The sequence below is a fragment of the Pezoporus wallicus genome, unplaced genomic scaffold (genome assembly GCF_028554395.1).
Source record: "Pezoporus wallicus isolate ANWC-B61680 ecotype Strahan unplaced genomic scaffold, APGP_CSIRO_Pwel_v1 contig_9942, whole genome shotgun sequence".
NCBI lineage: Eukaryota > Metazoa > Chordata > Aves > Psittaciformes > Psittacidae > Pezoporus > Pezoporus wallicus.
This window is the reverse complement of record NW_026641239.1, coordinates 613,520-629,671: the sequence shown is the minus strand read 5'-3', so window position 1 is coordinate 629,671 and position 16,152 is coordinate 613,520. Positions and strand designations below refer to the sequence as shown.

Sequence of the window (16,152 nt, the reverse complement as noted above, 5' to 3'; positions counted from 1 at the left end):
CAACTGGGCACCATCCGACGCCAGCCAGGCTCCACTGATCCAATCAGTACCATTATTGCTGAGTGGTGGTGATGGATCCCACCAGGAAAGAGGCCGGAAACTTGGTGGATTCAGTATATGAGTTCAATGCAGCTGAGTCAGAATAACAGCTCCTGATGACCATACCGTAAGTCCACAGATATTCATATAACTTCCACCCTAAATAATGCCAAGCTGGGTTTGTTTGACCCTTTTCCTCTGCCACTATCAGTCTGTATTTCTGTAAGTCATGGATCAAGTAAATATTTATTGAGTTTCAAACATGTCTATAATTTTGGTCAGCAAAAGCTGTGGCTGGGTGATACATAGCTTGGACTTGCAGTTCAAAAACCTCGGGCAGCCTGTGCTGTTTAAAAATAAACAAGTTAAATGGGCTGAATGAGCTGATTATTTCAACTGACAAACCCTCAGTTTACTGCAGTGCAATACAGGGCTGAAATATTCAAAATCGTACTTTTCCTGAAGGGGCTATTTCTGGTTGTAATTTAAGGCTGTAGTTTTTGGGCTGCAGTAAGCATTTTTTCTTCTCCCTCATGGGTTTCTCTCATTTCCTTCACAACCCCCTGTCCCCACTCTCCCCCATACAACTGGCCACAGGAAAACACAGGAATGATTGTCCTCAGTAATTCTTAGGCTCTGCCCAAAACCAGAGCATGTTTAAGTGGATGAGTGGGAATAAATCCTTCCTGAGCATCTTCATTTCATTTTTAATAACAGGAAATATTTTCTCTTGTATAAGTATTTCCTAACTTCGTCAACTTCCATAGTTTTCTGTTTGGTTTTCCTGTTTAGAGAAGTCTTTGACTTCCACCTGTATCCTGCATCCCTGGATTCAGGGAGATGCAGAGCCATCCAGCTGCACCAGCAAATCCTCTGCCCATCCTGACTGCAGCAGAGACAGTCCTGGATGAAACAGCCTTACAGTTTCACTATTTCCCATATTCCCTGTTACTCCCTGTTGCCATCAAACCTGAAAGATCTTTCCCTGCTTCCAGTTGAAACTGCACGTTACCCCAGCATGCACCATCCCCTCCTGAGCACCTTCTATCCTACTCAAGTGTGGATACAGTGTTTAAGCCACCTTTAATACTACAGACACTGAAGATGGCAAATGGGTACCCATCAGGGAATACCAAGCTGTATCCCACCTCTGCAGAGGCTCCAACGTCCCCCACCTATCTCAAAATTTCTACCATCCAGCCTGCATCTAACCATCCATCCTGGTACACCGTGTTGCGTACCAAAAATGTGGTAAAAGGATGGGAATAAACAAGTACCTTTGGCTCATGGGAGTGACACAAGAACTTTGGTTTATATTTGAAATATGCACTGTTAATTACGTGTTAGGGAAGATTATTACAGACACCCACAAGACCATAATAGCAACTCCTGCTCTCTGGGACTGGGTAATGGAGAAGGGTAATGGATGTGGGAATTAGTGTCAGATTTATTCAGATTTCTCTTTTAAGCATTCTGATGTGCATTTTCAGGTGGGTTCTCCTTTGTCTTCTGACATTTGCAAGGCTGATTTCTTTGTTACCCATCAGTACTGTAATCAGTGCTTTCATTTCCAGCCTTCTGCTGCTGCACGTACTAAAAAGAACAAGCAGAGGTGAAACACTTGGTCCTTATCAGCTTTTCATATCCTGCAGATAATCCTTAACTATCAAACACACAGTTCCACAGAGTGGCGTGCGCTTAACGGCTCCGGCTCCATCCCTCGTGCTCCCCATGTACCACCACATCCATCTCCATCCGCAGCCGCAATCCAGCCGCTCCCATGACCCTTCGCGCAGGAGCCTGGCAGAGTTGCTATGACGACCCTGACGATACAGCCGCAGCACCCAGCCTGAACCCAGCGCAGGTCAGTGTCCATCGGGTGGCTTTTGGGGTGTGCCAGACTTGAAGGTGCTTTTCAAACTGAGCACATGGGCTTTCCCCATCGTCCGCTCCCATAGCTGCTTCGGCAGCCTGAGCTTTCCACACAGAGGCACCGCCATGAGGCCGAGGAGTGGCTGGGGGGGGTTCGGCTGCGACGGAGGCTGCCGGCAAAGGGACTCTGGCGCAGGACAATGGTGTGGTGTGGGGGTCAGTGCGTGGGGTGAACTCACCCAGGCCTGGGTAATAGTCAGGCAGAGCTGGTGCAGAGGTTGCAGGCGGGGATGCGGTGTGGTGGCAGGCAGGGTGCTGCCCCTTCTATGGAGCCAGGTGTATTCTCCATCTTGCTCTTCGTTAAGATATAAGATGGAAAAAAAGTATAGTTGTTAGATAATCACATTGCTCTGGCGTTCTGTGAAAAGACGGAAAAAATAGGTTTCCTGCAGGCTGTGCCAACTGAAGCTGCATTTAACAGAGACCTGATGAAACTCAGAGCACTGTCTGGAGGAGGACACGGGGCTCTGTAAGATCACCCCCAAGCGCAGCGTCAGCTGCAGAAACACATGGGAGGAGCAGCCTCTAGCTGTCAGCACTGAGAGCTGCAGCCACTGCTGGGAGGTTGGAGCGACCTTGCACTGCCAGTTCTCGCTGCCAGCTTCCCCACACCCTTGCAGTGGGTGGCTAAAAACATCCAGGGTGACAAATACCAGTTACGTTATCACTTACACAAACCTGGCATCACTGTCATAAACTTGGAAAGGGATTTAGCAAACAAAGTTGGCTCCCAGCAGCCTGCAAAGCCCTGGGTGCTCAGTGTCAGCTGTGCCTTAGAGGGCATAGTGGGGTGCTGTGGCTGCCCCTGCAGCTGGGAATCATCCCTGGGGTTTTTAAATCCTAAGGTTTGAGCTAAAGAAGTGGTCAGATGCGGTGGTGGGGCGGTGATGCTCCCATCTGGATGTGGTGAGGATGTCTCTCTTCACAGCCATGAGATACTTGGGTGTCATAGACCATGTTGGGGTGAGTGCATGCAGCTGTAGTTTGGCTCTTCTGCTCCCTCAGCAAGGGGAAGTCAGAAATGAGATGAAAACATACAGCTCTCCATTCTGCAACCCCCTGGCCCTTGACAAATATTGTCAAGAGCCCCCTTCTCGAGGGGTTGCAGCGCACAGAGGTGAAGGAGGAACTTAGCAGCTGTGAGTTACATCAGAGTGATTCGTGTCAGCAACTCAGGGGTCCTAGTGATCATTGCACTTTGTGTGGAGATGGAATCCCTTGTGATCATTGTGCTATGTGCAAAGGGTATGATAAGTGTCCCTGTCAATACCACAGTGAGGAGGAAGAAGAAACAGGGGAATAATTCCCCTGGGTCAACTGCAATATTGTGCAAAGAAATGTTTTGTTCATTGTTTAAATTGCATGAATGTTCTTAGAAAGGGGGGGGGGGGGTAGGTAACTTAGAGATATGTCCTGCTACAGAAAGTTGTGAAATCTGTGCGCTGAACAAATAAACACATAAGGAGTGGAATTTATGGGGGCTAAGATGGCAGTCAGACTTGTGATAGACATAATATTTCTTCACCTGGAGACAAGACCCCAGCAACAGGTGGAGAAACCCGGGAAAAGAAGACAACAGGATTGGCTGAAGAAGCCTGGGAAAGGAAGACAACAGGATTGGCTGAAACCCAAGAAGCTCGGGAAACCAAAAAGAGACTATCCCCAGAAGTTCCCCTTGTGCGTCTCAGGCGGAGTGGAGACTCCCCGATGCACCCAGTGCTGCTTGCTTCTTGTCTCTCGATATTAATTATAATAAAAATCAATTAAAACAGATTGGCTAGATTTTTATAACACAGCTGTGATGTATCCTGTGTTTGCACTGCAGAAAGACCATCCTCTGAAGCAGGCTGCAACTCCATCATTACAAGGGACAGATCCTGACCTCGGTGCCCTCAAACCATCGTAGTCAGGTGAGCGACATGGCCAGGGGACTTCAGTTGCCAAATCCTCCTCTGCTATCGCAGACAATGCCATCCCCAAACCATCTGCTTCAAGGGCTGGCAATATGGTGGTCTTCAATTTCCCCCCTCTCCTTGAGGTTGGACAGCTAAAAGAGGAATGACCACAAGAACCCTTACCCCTCCCTGGGTCCGAGCTGACAAGCCATCACCCAGGCATGTCCCCCGCCCTTCCTGCACTCCCCCAGCCCCATGGGAAGGAGCCATGTGGGACACGCACTGCCCAACTGAGACAAGGAGGCACAAAAGTACAAAATGCAATCAGTTCTAAGTAATGTTAAGTTTGATGGCTTTGTAATGGAAAATAACTGCGGTGCTTGGAGGTAGTTGACATAGTTTCAGGCCCTTAGGGCCTCAGTACAAAAGGTGTGAGAAAAGCAGAATAGGAGGACAGGACCTGGGATGGGGAGTATCTGGGACTAGCAGATGTCCAGGATGAGAGCAGTTAAACTAACTGATAAGTAGAAGGCCAGGATGATTGCTATGTCTGTAATGTTAATTAAGCTTGTTGGGAAAAGTAAACGACCCTTAAAGACCACCACATTTTTGTATGCATGCCGGAAACCTTTTGGAAAATGATGTAATAGGCTCAGTAACCATATAAGGATGACCTGTATAGCAATTCGGGGACACACGTTAGGAGGAGCTATCCCCCGTGTCTCCCGGCGCCGCAATAAAGAATACCTGCTTGTCAACTTGAAACTCCGTTGGCGAGTTTGTTCCTGGAGTCTTCTCCGAATCACAACTCAGCTGCGTTTTATGGGGGGGAAGGCTCATCATGGACACAGAAGTACATTTTTTAACAATGATATCCCTCCAAGTAGCTGTTGAATGACCATTTCCACAGCCACGTGGAGAACTGAGGATGAACACAAACTGTATTTTCTTAGTTAAAACTTCTAGCTTTTCTCGCCTAGCAAGGATCCAAAAACCCCTCCTTTCCCCTCTCCTCCCAGGCTCCCATGCTTTCACCCATGCTGGCTTCACAGCACAGCAGGCATGTGAGCTCTGCTCTAAGAAAGGAGAGAAACAACAAAATCACTGGATAGATCTGTCCTGGGTTCAGCAGCAGCAGTCATTTTTCTCCTTCACTAAGAAGTGCTGGTGCAATGCTGTGTTTCCGACTTCAGTCTTGGAACAACGCTGGTAGCACCGATGTTTTCAGTTGTTGCTAAGCGATGTTTACTCCGACCCAGCACTTTCTCAATCTCCCGCTCCGCCAGGGAGGAGGGAAAGCCGGGAAGAAGCAGAGAGACCACCTGACCCAAACTAGCCTAAGTCCATCCCACTGTACGTCATGCCCCATATATAAGCTGGGGTCGGTACCCGGAAGTGCTAGGTCGCCGGTAGGGTACGGTTGCGTGTCGACCCGTGGTGAGCAGTTGCTTTCTCTCCCCTTGGTGGTTTCCTTTATCATTGCTATTGTTGGTGGTGGTGGTGGTAGTAGTAGTTTCGTATTATACCTGAGTTACCGGACTGTTCTTATCTCAACCCGCGGGACTTACGTTCTATTTTCCTCCCCATCCGTCTGGGAGTGGGGGGAGGCAGAAGTGGGGGGGAGTGAGCGAGCGACCGCGTGGTTCTGTGTTACCGGCTGGGCTTAAACCACGACAATGGCTCTGTCCAGAAGCTCAGGACAGGAGGGAGAGCCGGGGAGTCAAAATCAGAGGGCATCCCACCCACCCAGCCAGCTCCAGCCAAGCTCTGGGTGTTGTCAGCCTTCATAGAAACTTACTTTTTGTGTCTACAGCCACTTTGTGGCGTTTTATGCATGGTTTGTAGGAGACCACCTCTGGCAGCTTGCTTATCCTGCCCTGGGCAAGCTGCAGCCTCGTGGTACATAGAAACATTGTGGGTTTAACCCCTCTTAACCAGATACCTGCAGGATATTTGTAGCAGTAAAAGAGGTTTAGCTACATTGCTGCTGGGCATCTGAAGTGTCCCAGCTCCTGGTGGCCCCAGGGACACTGGCAACTCTCTGACCTGCTCCATTTCATGAATGCTTTCCAATGGCCTGAGATATTTCCTAGCAAACGAATCATTTTCCAGTTTGATTAAATGACTGCTTCTGCTTCATGCAGAGCCATTGGAGGAGCAGCCATGGGAAGGAGCCCAGCAAGGTTTCAGCTGTACAGAGGAGAGGCCGCTCTTCCCTGTGCTTCCCAAGGCGTCTGGCAGGCACAGAGATTGATACCCACCACAGACTCGACCTGCTGAGACTTATTTAAGATCTCGTAGCAGGCCAGGCTGTGCTGTGAGCCTGTTTTCAGACAGTGCTGGTTTGTACTTTGGTATCTTTAGATACCTTCTGTTTGTTCTGTTTTACTTACCCCTCCAAAACATCAGTTACTGACTTGCGTGAATATTGAAACAGAGCTCACAAATAGACTGTTCTGCTTGTACCTGACTTAGTAATTTCGAATTTATTGCTAACAACAGTTTGTTTTTCTCTCCAGCCAGGAACAATATGCCTGCTGTAAAAAAAACAAGAACTAGAGAGCCTCTCTGGCATGAACGGGACCGGAAAGCACAGAAACATGGATTAAGACATACAGTTTATGATGCAAATGGAGATAAGTACACCGGAGAATGGCAAGACAACTTGAAACATGGTAAGATGCATCATTTTGAGGAAGAGTACCAATTTAGGTGTCCTAGCCTGTTCCTAGAGGCAGGGAGTGATCAGGGTTTGTATATGCTCCTGGAAGAGCATTCATTCATGTATCTCTATATGGTTTTGATATATGTCATGGAAAAGTGTACTCAGAAATACTTCTGAATGGTAACTTGAAGAGCTTTTACATGCACTCAGAGGCAATTACTCAAAATATCTAGGTTATAATGTCTAAAAATCCTCTGCAAACACAGCAAGCTGCAGTCAGCTCCACATACCGGCATGTGCCTTGGCTGCACAGTCCCTGGAGCTCTCCTGGTTCCTGACTTGGCTACAGGAATATTCATGTATCCTCAAGCTGTGGCAGGTTCTGCAGGAGACAGAGAAGGGGAAAGAGACCCTGACCGAGCCCTGAGTGCCAGAGCAGGACAGGCTTGTTTACAGGCAGTAAATTGAGGTTTGGAAAGATTTAAGTGCATTCAGCAAAGGACACACAGGAAGCCCCTGATCAAGATTAATGATGGTTCCAACTTGGGAAGCTAAACCGAATCCCAGACCTAAACCTGCCTTGGTTCAGGGAGTGCTGCCTTGACTGGGATGGAACTGTAGGAAGGCAGCCCTGTAATCCCTTCTCATAACAATCCCTTCTCATAACAATCCCATTGTTCTACTTGTTTGGTAAATAGGCAAAGGCATCCAGAAATGGAAAAGCACTGGAGCTATTTACAGCGGTGACTGGAAGTTTGGGAAGCGCGATGGTTATGGCTCATACAGCATTCCTGACCCTGTAACCAAGCAATACAAGAGGGTGTACACAGGCTGGTGGGAAAACGACCAAAAATGTGTAAGTGATATTTCCTGTGCATGCCAGTGCTGAAGCAGTGTTCCCCAAAACATGGGGAAGAGGCAGGTGCACATGTCCAAAAAGATCACTTAAAATACTAATTTTTCCAATACTGAGGCTGAATTGAGGGGGGTTGGCTAAATAAATGGGTGGGAAAAAAGGAAATGAAAGCAAGAGTAAAAGCTCTGGTCTTTAAGCCCTCTTTCCCTGCCCTCCCCAACTCACTGCTCCTGCTGTTACTCGTTTCTCCATGTCAGATGCTGCAAGAGCTGCACTGTGTCCCACGTCTGGCAGTAGGGAAGCATCAGCGTGTCTCCAGGTAGAAGCTATGGGAACAGCCTTTCCTCCAGGCTTGGGTTTTCTTTAAATCTTAGTCTGAACCTACAGAAAGCTCAGGAAGCTTCAGGAGTAAATATCCATCATTCATAAACAGCCAAGTGTGGCTGAGAACACACCATTGCCCTCTGTGTCCCCACTGGAGGGGAGCTCATCCCACCCATCCCTGGTGATCAGGCTACAGCCCCAACCTCTCTCCAGCTACCAAAGAGCAGTGATCACTGCTCAGACTCTCCTGAAGCCTGGACAAGCAGGATAAGAGGTTTCATATTCCATATCTTAACCCTCCCCACCCATCCCTTTCATTCCTCTCATCCTTGAAGCAGTTGGAGGAACCTGTGTTATAAGTGCTGCAGGAAAATGTACCTTTTACAGCACATTAGACAAATAACATGAGTTCTTTTGGAAAATAAGCCTGTCACATAAATCACTTTTTTTTTTAAAGGGAACATAATGAGGAAGTCATCTGGTAAAATAACTGCAATCTCGTGCAAAATCCTTGTAGGAATGATACTTGTGTTCACCTTTGTGTCTGCTCTTAAAACCGTAGCCTTCTAATTGGCATGCAGCTCTATAGCTCCAGTCTCTTGTAATATCACAGGGTATATTCATTGCTGTGATGCTGCCTGCCCCGTGGTGCCTGGCCTGGCTTGGGGGAGCCACACATGGCAGTGCTGCCTGAGCTGGCTGGTCACACCACAGGCAGCCTTCAGGCCTGGCTCTAGTTCCTTGGGAAGTAGGAAGCAAAGTGAGGGGCTCTTTAGGACATTACTGCTTTGGAGGGTACAGATGGAGGAGATGGTAAGAGAACTTTGGTGTGCCCAGCGCCAGGGGAAGGAGTTGCCTGGCCTGGGACACACCAGGCAGTAGCAAGCCTGGTATGTCCCAGTAGGAAATGAAGGTTGAAAGGCATGAGCTCCCCATGTTGAGAGTTTCTTTTTAATGCGGCCTATCCCAGGCCAGTTTACATGCTAGCAGAACTTGCTTTTAGCTAAATATTAGTGGCAATTGTGTCAATAATAACACAATGAGATATAAACCTGTGGTTTTGTCATGGGAATAAAACCACTTGCCCCAAAAATCCCATACCACCACCTCTTGTTTCCTTCAACACAAGACCAGCCACCCAGCTGGGCTGCCAGCAGCCATGTGGCAGAGCAACAAGCACAGGAGTAGTGTATCAAGACAGTGATAATCCTGAAATTGAACACCAACTCTGTCAATACAGAGGATCCTAATAGTTATATCTGTGCTGATTTCCAGGGCTATGGGCTGATGATCTACCCCAATGGGGAGCGCTATGAGGGTGAGTGGAGTGCTGAACTGCGGAGTGGCTGGGGACGGATGAATTACCTGAATGGATCTGTCTATGAGGGACAATGGCTCTTGGACAAGCCCCACGGGCAGGGAACGCTGCATCTAGGTAAGTACCAATCGTCCTCACCCCAGGAGTCTGCCTGCTCCCTGCTGTTCTCTCGATGTCTCTGCCATCCGGATTTCTGTATGCTACATCACATCTCCTGCTGCAACCTTGCACCAGGGTTGTGCCTGCTCCATGTTGTATTTTCCTCCTGGGTTGAGGCATGGCAAGCTGCACAAGGGCCAGCTCAAGCCCACATGCCTGAAAGCTTGGTTTTGCTGTGATTTACATTTAAATGACCGGGATGCTTAGGGTTAGAGATAACGTACTGTTAAGGCAAAGAAATCTCTCTTTTCAAGCCAGGTACTTTGCCAGACATGCTTTCTAACTGGTGCATACCAAAGAGTCCAGTTTCCAGCGTAGAAAAAAAAAAAGTTTTCTTTCTGAGTTCACTCCATCCCCTCTCTTACTTCCAACACTGGCTCATGTTGAGTGAACTCAGGGGTTTCAGGGTGATTCAGAGAAAACTCCAGGAACAAACTCGCCAACAGAGTTTCAAGTTGATGAGCAGGTATTCTATATTGCTGCCCCGGGAGACACGGCAGATAGCTCCTCCTAACGTGTGTCCCCGTATTGCAATACAGGTCATCCTTATATGGTCACTGGGCATACACATGATTTACATCATTTTCCAGAAAGTTTCCCGCGTGCATACAAAAATGTGATGGTGGCCTTTAAGGGTCCTTTACTTTTCCCACCAATCTTCATAACCAGCATCATTAACGTTACAGATGTAGCAATTACCTTGTCCTTCTACTCATCAGCTAGTTTAACTGCTCCCATCCTGGACATCTGCTAGTCCTGGATACTCCCCAGTAGATGTTTACACCAGCTTAATGGGTTTATTAACACCACGAACATAGCAATCACCCTGTCCTTCTACTTACCAGTTAGTTTTACTGTGCCCATCCTGGACATCTGCTAGTCCCAGATACTCCCCAGGTCCTGTTTTTCTATTCTGCTTTTCTTACACCTTTTGTACTAAGGTCCTAAGTACCTGAAATTATGTCAACTACCTTCAAGCACTGCAGTTGTTTTCCATTGCAAAGCCATCAAACTTAACATTACTTGGAACTGATTGCATTTTGTGCTTTTGTGCCTCCTTGTCTCAAGGAGTACACAGTCCCTTCCCAGAAATAACACTGAGCACATTACAGATTGGGAATGTTGGGGCTATCTCAGCATAAAAATAGGAATTTGGAGTTTTTTTCCCTCCCCTTATTTTGCATGGAGTTTAACACATTTTTCCTGCAAAGAAAGCCAAGAATCCCAATCCTCTGTAATACCAAGCTCAGCATTCCAGGGACATTTGGATAAATATTCTCTTATTATTCATCTATACTATTTTTTGCTTGAAAGTGATCTCAAGGCTGGTAATTACCTAAGCAAAGCAGCTGGGAGGAATGAGCACGACCTTGACTGCACATCACAGGCATGAATGTGTTCTCTCTGCTGACTGTAAAGTCACTTCGGACTGATGGCTCATCCAGATGAAGTCAGCACCCACTTCCGGGGGTCACTCCTTCCACGGATCTGCTTTGTTCCCATCAAAGTCATTGCTATAACCTTAAAACCCCTGCAGGCTGAGCTGCAGCTGATGAACAATTTCAGAGCCTGGTTGCCTCCAGCATAGCCTGGAGCCACTTACAAGCTAGATTCCTTTTGGTTAAAATTAGCCAGAGCAATTATTTCATACCCACAACTTCAATATATTCAGCTCAGCCTGCTGGAAGTGTGCCCACGTGCCTGCAGCTTTGAGATGTTGAAAGGAACTGAGTTCCTTCAGCGGAGGTCATGATGAGCTGCAGCTCAAGATTGAATTGCTTACAGTGGCAGCGTGCCTGGCGAGGGTGAGCTTGGCTGGGAGCGCTGCTCTGCTACAGACCAGTGCCAAATGGCTTTTAAACCAGAACATTGCACATCAGCAGGGATCTCAGTAGAGAGCAATGCAGCTCTTGGATGCTCTAGGAGGAGAGTGGAGGGGGCAGGCAGGTGCCATGGTGCAGCCAGGGCATTCAGTGGTCCCTCCATCATAGCCAGGTCTGTGATTTTGGTGGTGTCCGAGATGTCAGTGGCTGGAGAACAGAAGTTGCTCCCATCAGTGGGCAGGGCAGGTTGGTGTTGCACATAAGCACATCACCAGATCCAAGCTGAAGATAACCACTGCCATGGCTCCAGCCTGTAAACCAGCTCCTGCCTGAGGAGCCTGGCAGTCCCCAGCTACCTCTGTGGCACTGTGTGGGGTGCCCTGATATTTTGGCCAGCTCTTGCCACAAAGAATGGCCAAGTTCAGCTAAGACCCACAGATCTTTCCACTAAACAACTCAGTCAGAAATCCCCATGGTTTTTGGCTTAGAAACACTGTATGTAGAAGAAGGGGACAGCAGAGGACTCTCATAGTGACAACAAGGTGGCCTGGATGTATCCCAAGCCAAAACATTACCATGGCTGTGGTGACCCTTCTCAACCAGCATCCTGGAGAGCAGCACAGAGCCTTAAAAAATCCTTTCTCAACTTGCAGGAAAATACTGAGAAAGCTGGAAAAAGAGCCTGTAACTGATTGCCTGAACCATTCAGACACTCAGCAGTTCTTGCCCTGTAATTCATTGAGGAAAAACATAGCTACAAGTATTCTTTGAAATCAAGATTATTTTGACTGGACAACAGTCAGACAGTGCTGCTGTTCCATGCCCAGACAAGCAAACCTTTTCAAGCCACAGATCCTGCATGATTTGTTGCAGTGACAAACCTAAAACTTACATCCTATAATTTCCCATGCTGTAAAGAGTGACTCAGTGACTACTCCCTTACCCTGAGCTCCATATATCAGCAAAAAAATTCTATCACTGTGAGAAGAACAAAGCAAGCGAACACAGTCTGTGTGCCAAGCAGGCAAGTGTGGGCTCCTTCCACAGCCTTTCCTCCCTCAGTGGCCCAGCAAATAGAGCCCCCTTAAATTTACTAAGAGGAGCTAAGCACATTTCCTCTTCTGTCCATTCCCTGTGTTGGTCGATTTTGCTTGTAGCCTTTTAAAGAAATGGTGCAAATTTCATGGTCTGTTCATGTATTTAATTGCAGCCAATGAACATCGGTACGAAGGAAGCTGGAAAAATGGAAAAAAGCATGGCCCAGGGATATATTTCTACTTGGATAAGGGGCAGCTGTTGGAAGGTATCTGGAAATCAGATAGGCCAAAATGTGGACTTGTGATTGACTTCAACAAAGATGAAGCTCCTGCCCCTACTCAATATCCAATCCCAAAGGTAATTGGAAATCTTGGTTTTGCTGGTGATGTTGCATTCCTGAGTGCTTGGGTAAGCTCTCCAGGTAGCATTTCACTCTTCAAGTGAGTGCTCCCATGGGATTCCCAGCTCACGGGGCGTGTGCTCAGTGTCTTTTGGCCAGCAATGTCCTAAATTGCCCTGTAGGGACAACAACTCATCAGCCACTGCTGGAGCCTCCCACTCACCTACATCTGAAAAAATGCAGTTCTCATGCACCAGAACTGCTTAGAGACTTGGAGCAGCACAAAGGAAACAGGGACAATAGAGGCAGAGACAATAGTGGGATTTACGTCAAATCCAGATGGTTTCAGCAAGCCAAAGTGCTAAAGCCAACGAAACCAAGCTGAAATGTGTGTGGCTGCAATGCCAGTGTCAGCTGTTTCCTTTACCTGGGCTAGTCAGGGGCTCACCCACATCCAGCAGCCCCATGGCTAGAGAGGTGCATGTAGCTGCCCACCTTACCCCAAGGTCACATCTCAGCCGGGTGTCTGAGAGCCAACAGCCTCCACTCCCCTTTTCCCTTAAGGCTGACGGGGGCTGTAGAGGAAGAGCTGGTCCTGTCTCCTCCCAGTAAGGCATGCGGCATGCTGGGCCATCACACCACTTTGGTGCAGGAATGAGAGGATTAGGAGAGCCTATCCCCAGCTCCATGCCCTCAGAGGAGAGCAGGGACTGGGATCAGTATGGAACAGACAGGGGAGGGGTCCAAGTAGCCAAAAGTCTCAGCTACAATGCCCACAGCCTGTGCTGCACATGTGAAACAGGCTTTATATTCCAAGGGATAGTTACTGCAGGATACAGGTGGGGAAGCTCCTCTTTGCTTAGAGCCAAGCAGAACCTCACTGGATAACCAGGACACAGTCCATAACACAGGGAATGGCACAGCCCCATGGCAGGTAAAAGCTGCCTCCCTTCCTCATCTGCTCCAGGAACAAGGTTGTTGCAGATGATACTGAGCACACACAGGCTGTGAAAAGCTTACAGCTGTTACATCTACCCTTCTTTTTTCAAGGCTGGTTTCTATAGCAAGGGCCCTTTGAGCACAGGCATTTTTGACAAGCCAACTAATCCTGTAAGTACTAGGCACACCCACAGCAGCACAGAATAACAAACACCAAATATTCACTGGGGAGAAAACAATCTCTGTTTTGCAAAAAGAGTGAAAAGAGCAGTACTTTTGCAGCTAAAAATATGTATCTGATAAGATTTGTTAAAGGTCACCCAAGAACTGCCTCAACAACCCACCAAACAGCCTGGGAGGGGTCAGTATTTTGCCAAGGCAGGATGCTCAACCCCAGCTGTTTATTTAACTCCACAGAGACCAAGTTATGACCCACTTCTGCTCTCTAAGCAAAAAGAAAGCATCAGCTTTCACGGCCGTTATTGAGCTTTCCAGGGGAAGAGATTTATTGATTTCAGAATATGAAGGAAGTAACAGATAAAAGAAGGATAATTGACTTCAGATTTTCATAAATCTTTTGTTAAATTACTGTCACAAGCAGCTGTTAAAGAATGAGTAGGGCCAATGTTAGAAACTGCCCACATCAGACATGCACTAAATAGCTTTTGCCTGCAAGAGGCCAAGGTGAGGATTTGAGCTTCTTCATGGGAGAAGCATCAGTGTGTGTCCTCATCTGGAGGAAAAGGGAGCAGAGGGGGATGCACAGGACAGAAAATGCCTGAAAACTAGAGGGCAAATGTCATCAGTTTTGAAGGAATCCAGTGCATAGATGATGGGGTTGCATCAAGGCAGAATTTAAACATGACTGCAGAGATGGGGAAAGACACAACATGGTGGACTTGGGATATTTGCTCTTGTAATTACTGAAGCCAAGGCTTCAGAAAGCCTAACAACATCAGTAAGAAACCTGGACATCTTCCACCTGAAAGACCACCATTCACACGAACCCCTCAGAAAGCATCAGGATATAGAAGCAGGTCGGAGTGAGATGACACATTGCCCCCAGGGCTTTGGCATTTCCCCCTCAAGAATCTACATCCAGTCACAGTCTGGTTACTCGATTCCAGGCTCTTGCTTTAACAGGAGCCTTAACACTCACTTGAGTGACTGTAATCACCTTTTGAAACTATAAGGGAGAAGAATATATCTTTTGTTAAAGGAGACTCAGTCCCCTTCACACAGAGCTATTCCAAGAAGATGAAGTGATGTTCAGCATGCCAATAAAATTAGGGAAGTGTAGCATGCTTCTAGAACAGCAACTGAAAGGCAGCAATAAAAAAATCCTAATACATGGGAGCTTCTCTGTTGCTGCTCGAGTAATCAAGATCTATAAAACCTTACGCTTCTTCAATTACACTGCATAAATGATTTGTATTCTTTCTATTCAGATCGAACTGGCTGATCCAGATGGTGTTTTAGAAGAAGCCCAGGCAATGTTTGACGACAGCCAAGATGAAGAACCGGATGCTGAAGGAAAAGAAGAAGATGCATAATAAGAACACAATTAGGAGTGAGTTGCTCAAACAAGCCTCAGATCCACAGTGTGATGTATTGTGTCTTCGTTTCCCCTACTTTTCCCTCAAGGCTGCTCATGTAGAGTCATAGAATGGGTTAGGTTGGAAAGGACCTTAAGATCATCTGCTTCCAATCTGACATGGGCTTAGCTCAGAAGCCTCCCACTCCCCCTTATTTTGGAAAGGAAAAGGTAACTCTTTTCCCATCACCTCTGTAAAGAAATCACACTCCTGTTGGGACCAAGGTCTTTCACATTAACCTCTAAGCAGCAAGGTCTCTGTTATATGCTATAAAAGAAAAGCTCTACAAAAGTACAGTCAAGTAATTCTCCCCTCCTGCTCCCCCCAAACTTGTCCTGATATATACCTCTGACCCAAAGTTGTAACGAACCATGTTTTCATTAATATAATTTTATTAATATCATTTTACGTGCTCTCTCTCTGCATTTTCCGTAACATTACCCTTGGTTTCCTCCCTAACCTACAAGCGCTGGATCTCACCCTAGCTCTGCATCTTGGCCAGCCATGTGCTGGACTCAGAGCACTCACCAGCATTGCGCTGGCTGCTCCAGTTCTACCCAATGCAAGGACCAAGTCACGTAATGCTGCACCACTTCTAAGCATCACCCACAAGACCAAAGGAAGGTGGCACTGCAGCTGGATGGCGAAAGCTGGCCGGCGAGAGCAAGTGGGTCATTAGTTCAACCTAATTAATGCCTGCTTCTGAGCATCACCTCTTGCTTACAGTTCATTTGGTCCCTTGACTCTTCACCTTTTCCAGGCTGAAAGATAACCTACTTGTCTCTTTAAGCACTCAGAGAGTAACAATACAATATGCTTAGTCCCAAGATTTAAGCAGTGCTGACAGGAGGAAGAGCATTTCAAAATGGCTCTGTGAACAGGAAATTTTATCTTCATGTTACGATTGAAATGAGTAAGGCATCCTCAGAAATACACGGGATTAGCACAATACAGCTGAAGAGATAAGGGATATAGAGAAAACAAGTATATTTTAGGCCTCTTGATAACAAATAATCAGCAACAATAGAGTACATTTTATTTCACTGAAGTATTTTATATCTAAATAAGAGATATACAATAACCAATGTTTAAAAGGCTTGAGGTAAATGCATAACACCATTAGTATAAATAAGGGATTAAAAAATTCTAAGTGCACTCAGTGTTTAGGTCCATCTGTCCAGGTCTGTTTACTGCCTCTGGCACCCAGTTACAAGACTGTGCCCAAGGTG

The 16,152-nt window shown here is 47.0% G+C and overlaps 1 protein-coding gene across 2 annotated transcripts; it reads left to right on the top strand.

The window, feature by feature from the left end:
- Nucleotides 1-1,763: 1,763 nt before the first annotated feature.
- MORN3 (MORN repeat containing 3) lies at nucleotides 1,764-14,927 on the top strand. Of its 2 annotated transcripts, XM_057422656.1 has the most exons (7): nucleotides 1,764-1,903; nucleotides 3,797-3,881; nucleotides 6,386-6,541; nucleotides 7,230-7,387; nucleotides 8,987-9,146; nucleotides 12,222-12,406; nucleotides 14,777-14,927. In XM_057422656.1, exons 3-7 carry the CDS (start codon nucleotides 6,397-6,399, stop codon nucleotides 14,879-14,881), a joined length of 753 nt encoding a protein of 250 aa, XP_057278639.1. In that variant the 5' UTR covers nucleotides 1,764-1,903; nucleotides 3,797-3,881; nucleotides 6,386-6,396; the 3' UTR covers nucleotides 14,882-14,927. The 2 variants fall into 2 exon arrangements, with proteins under 2 accessions (XP_057278639.1, XP_057278640.1); XM_057422657.1 differs by lacking the exon at nucleotides 3,797-3,881 and having other exon boundaries at nucleotides 1,770-1,903.
- Nucleotides 14,928-16,152: the final 1,225 nt, after the last annotated feature.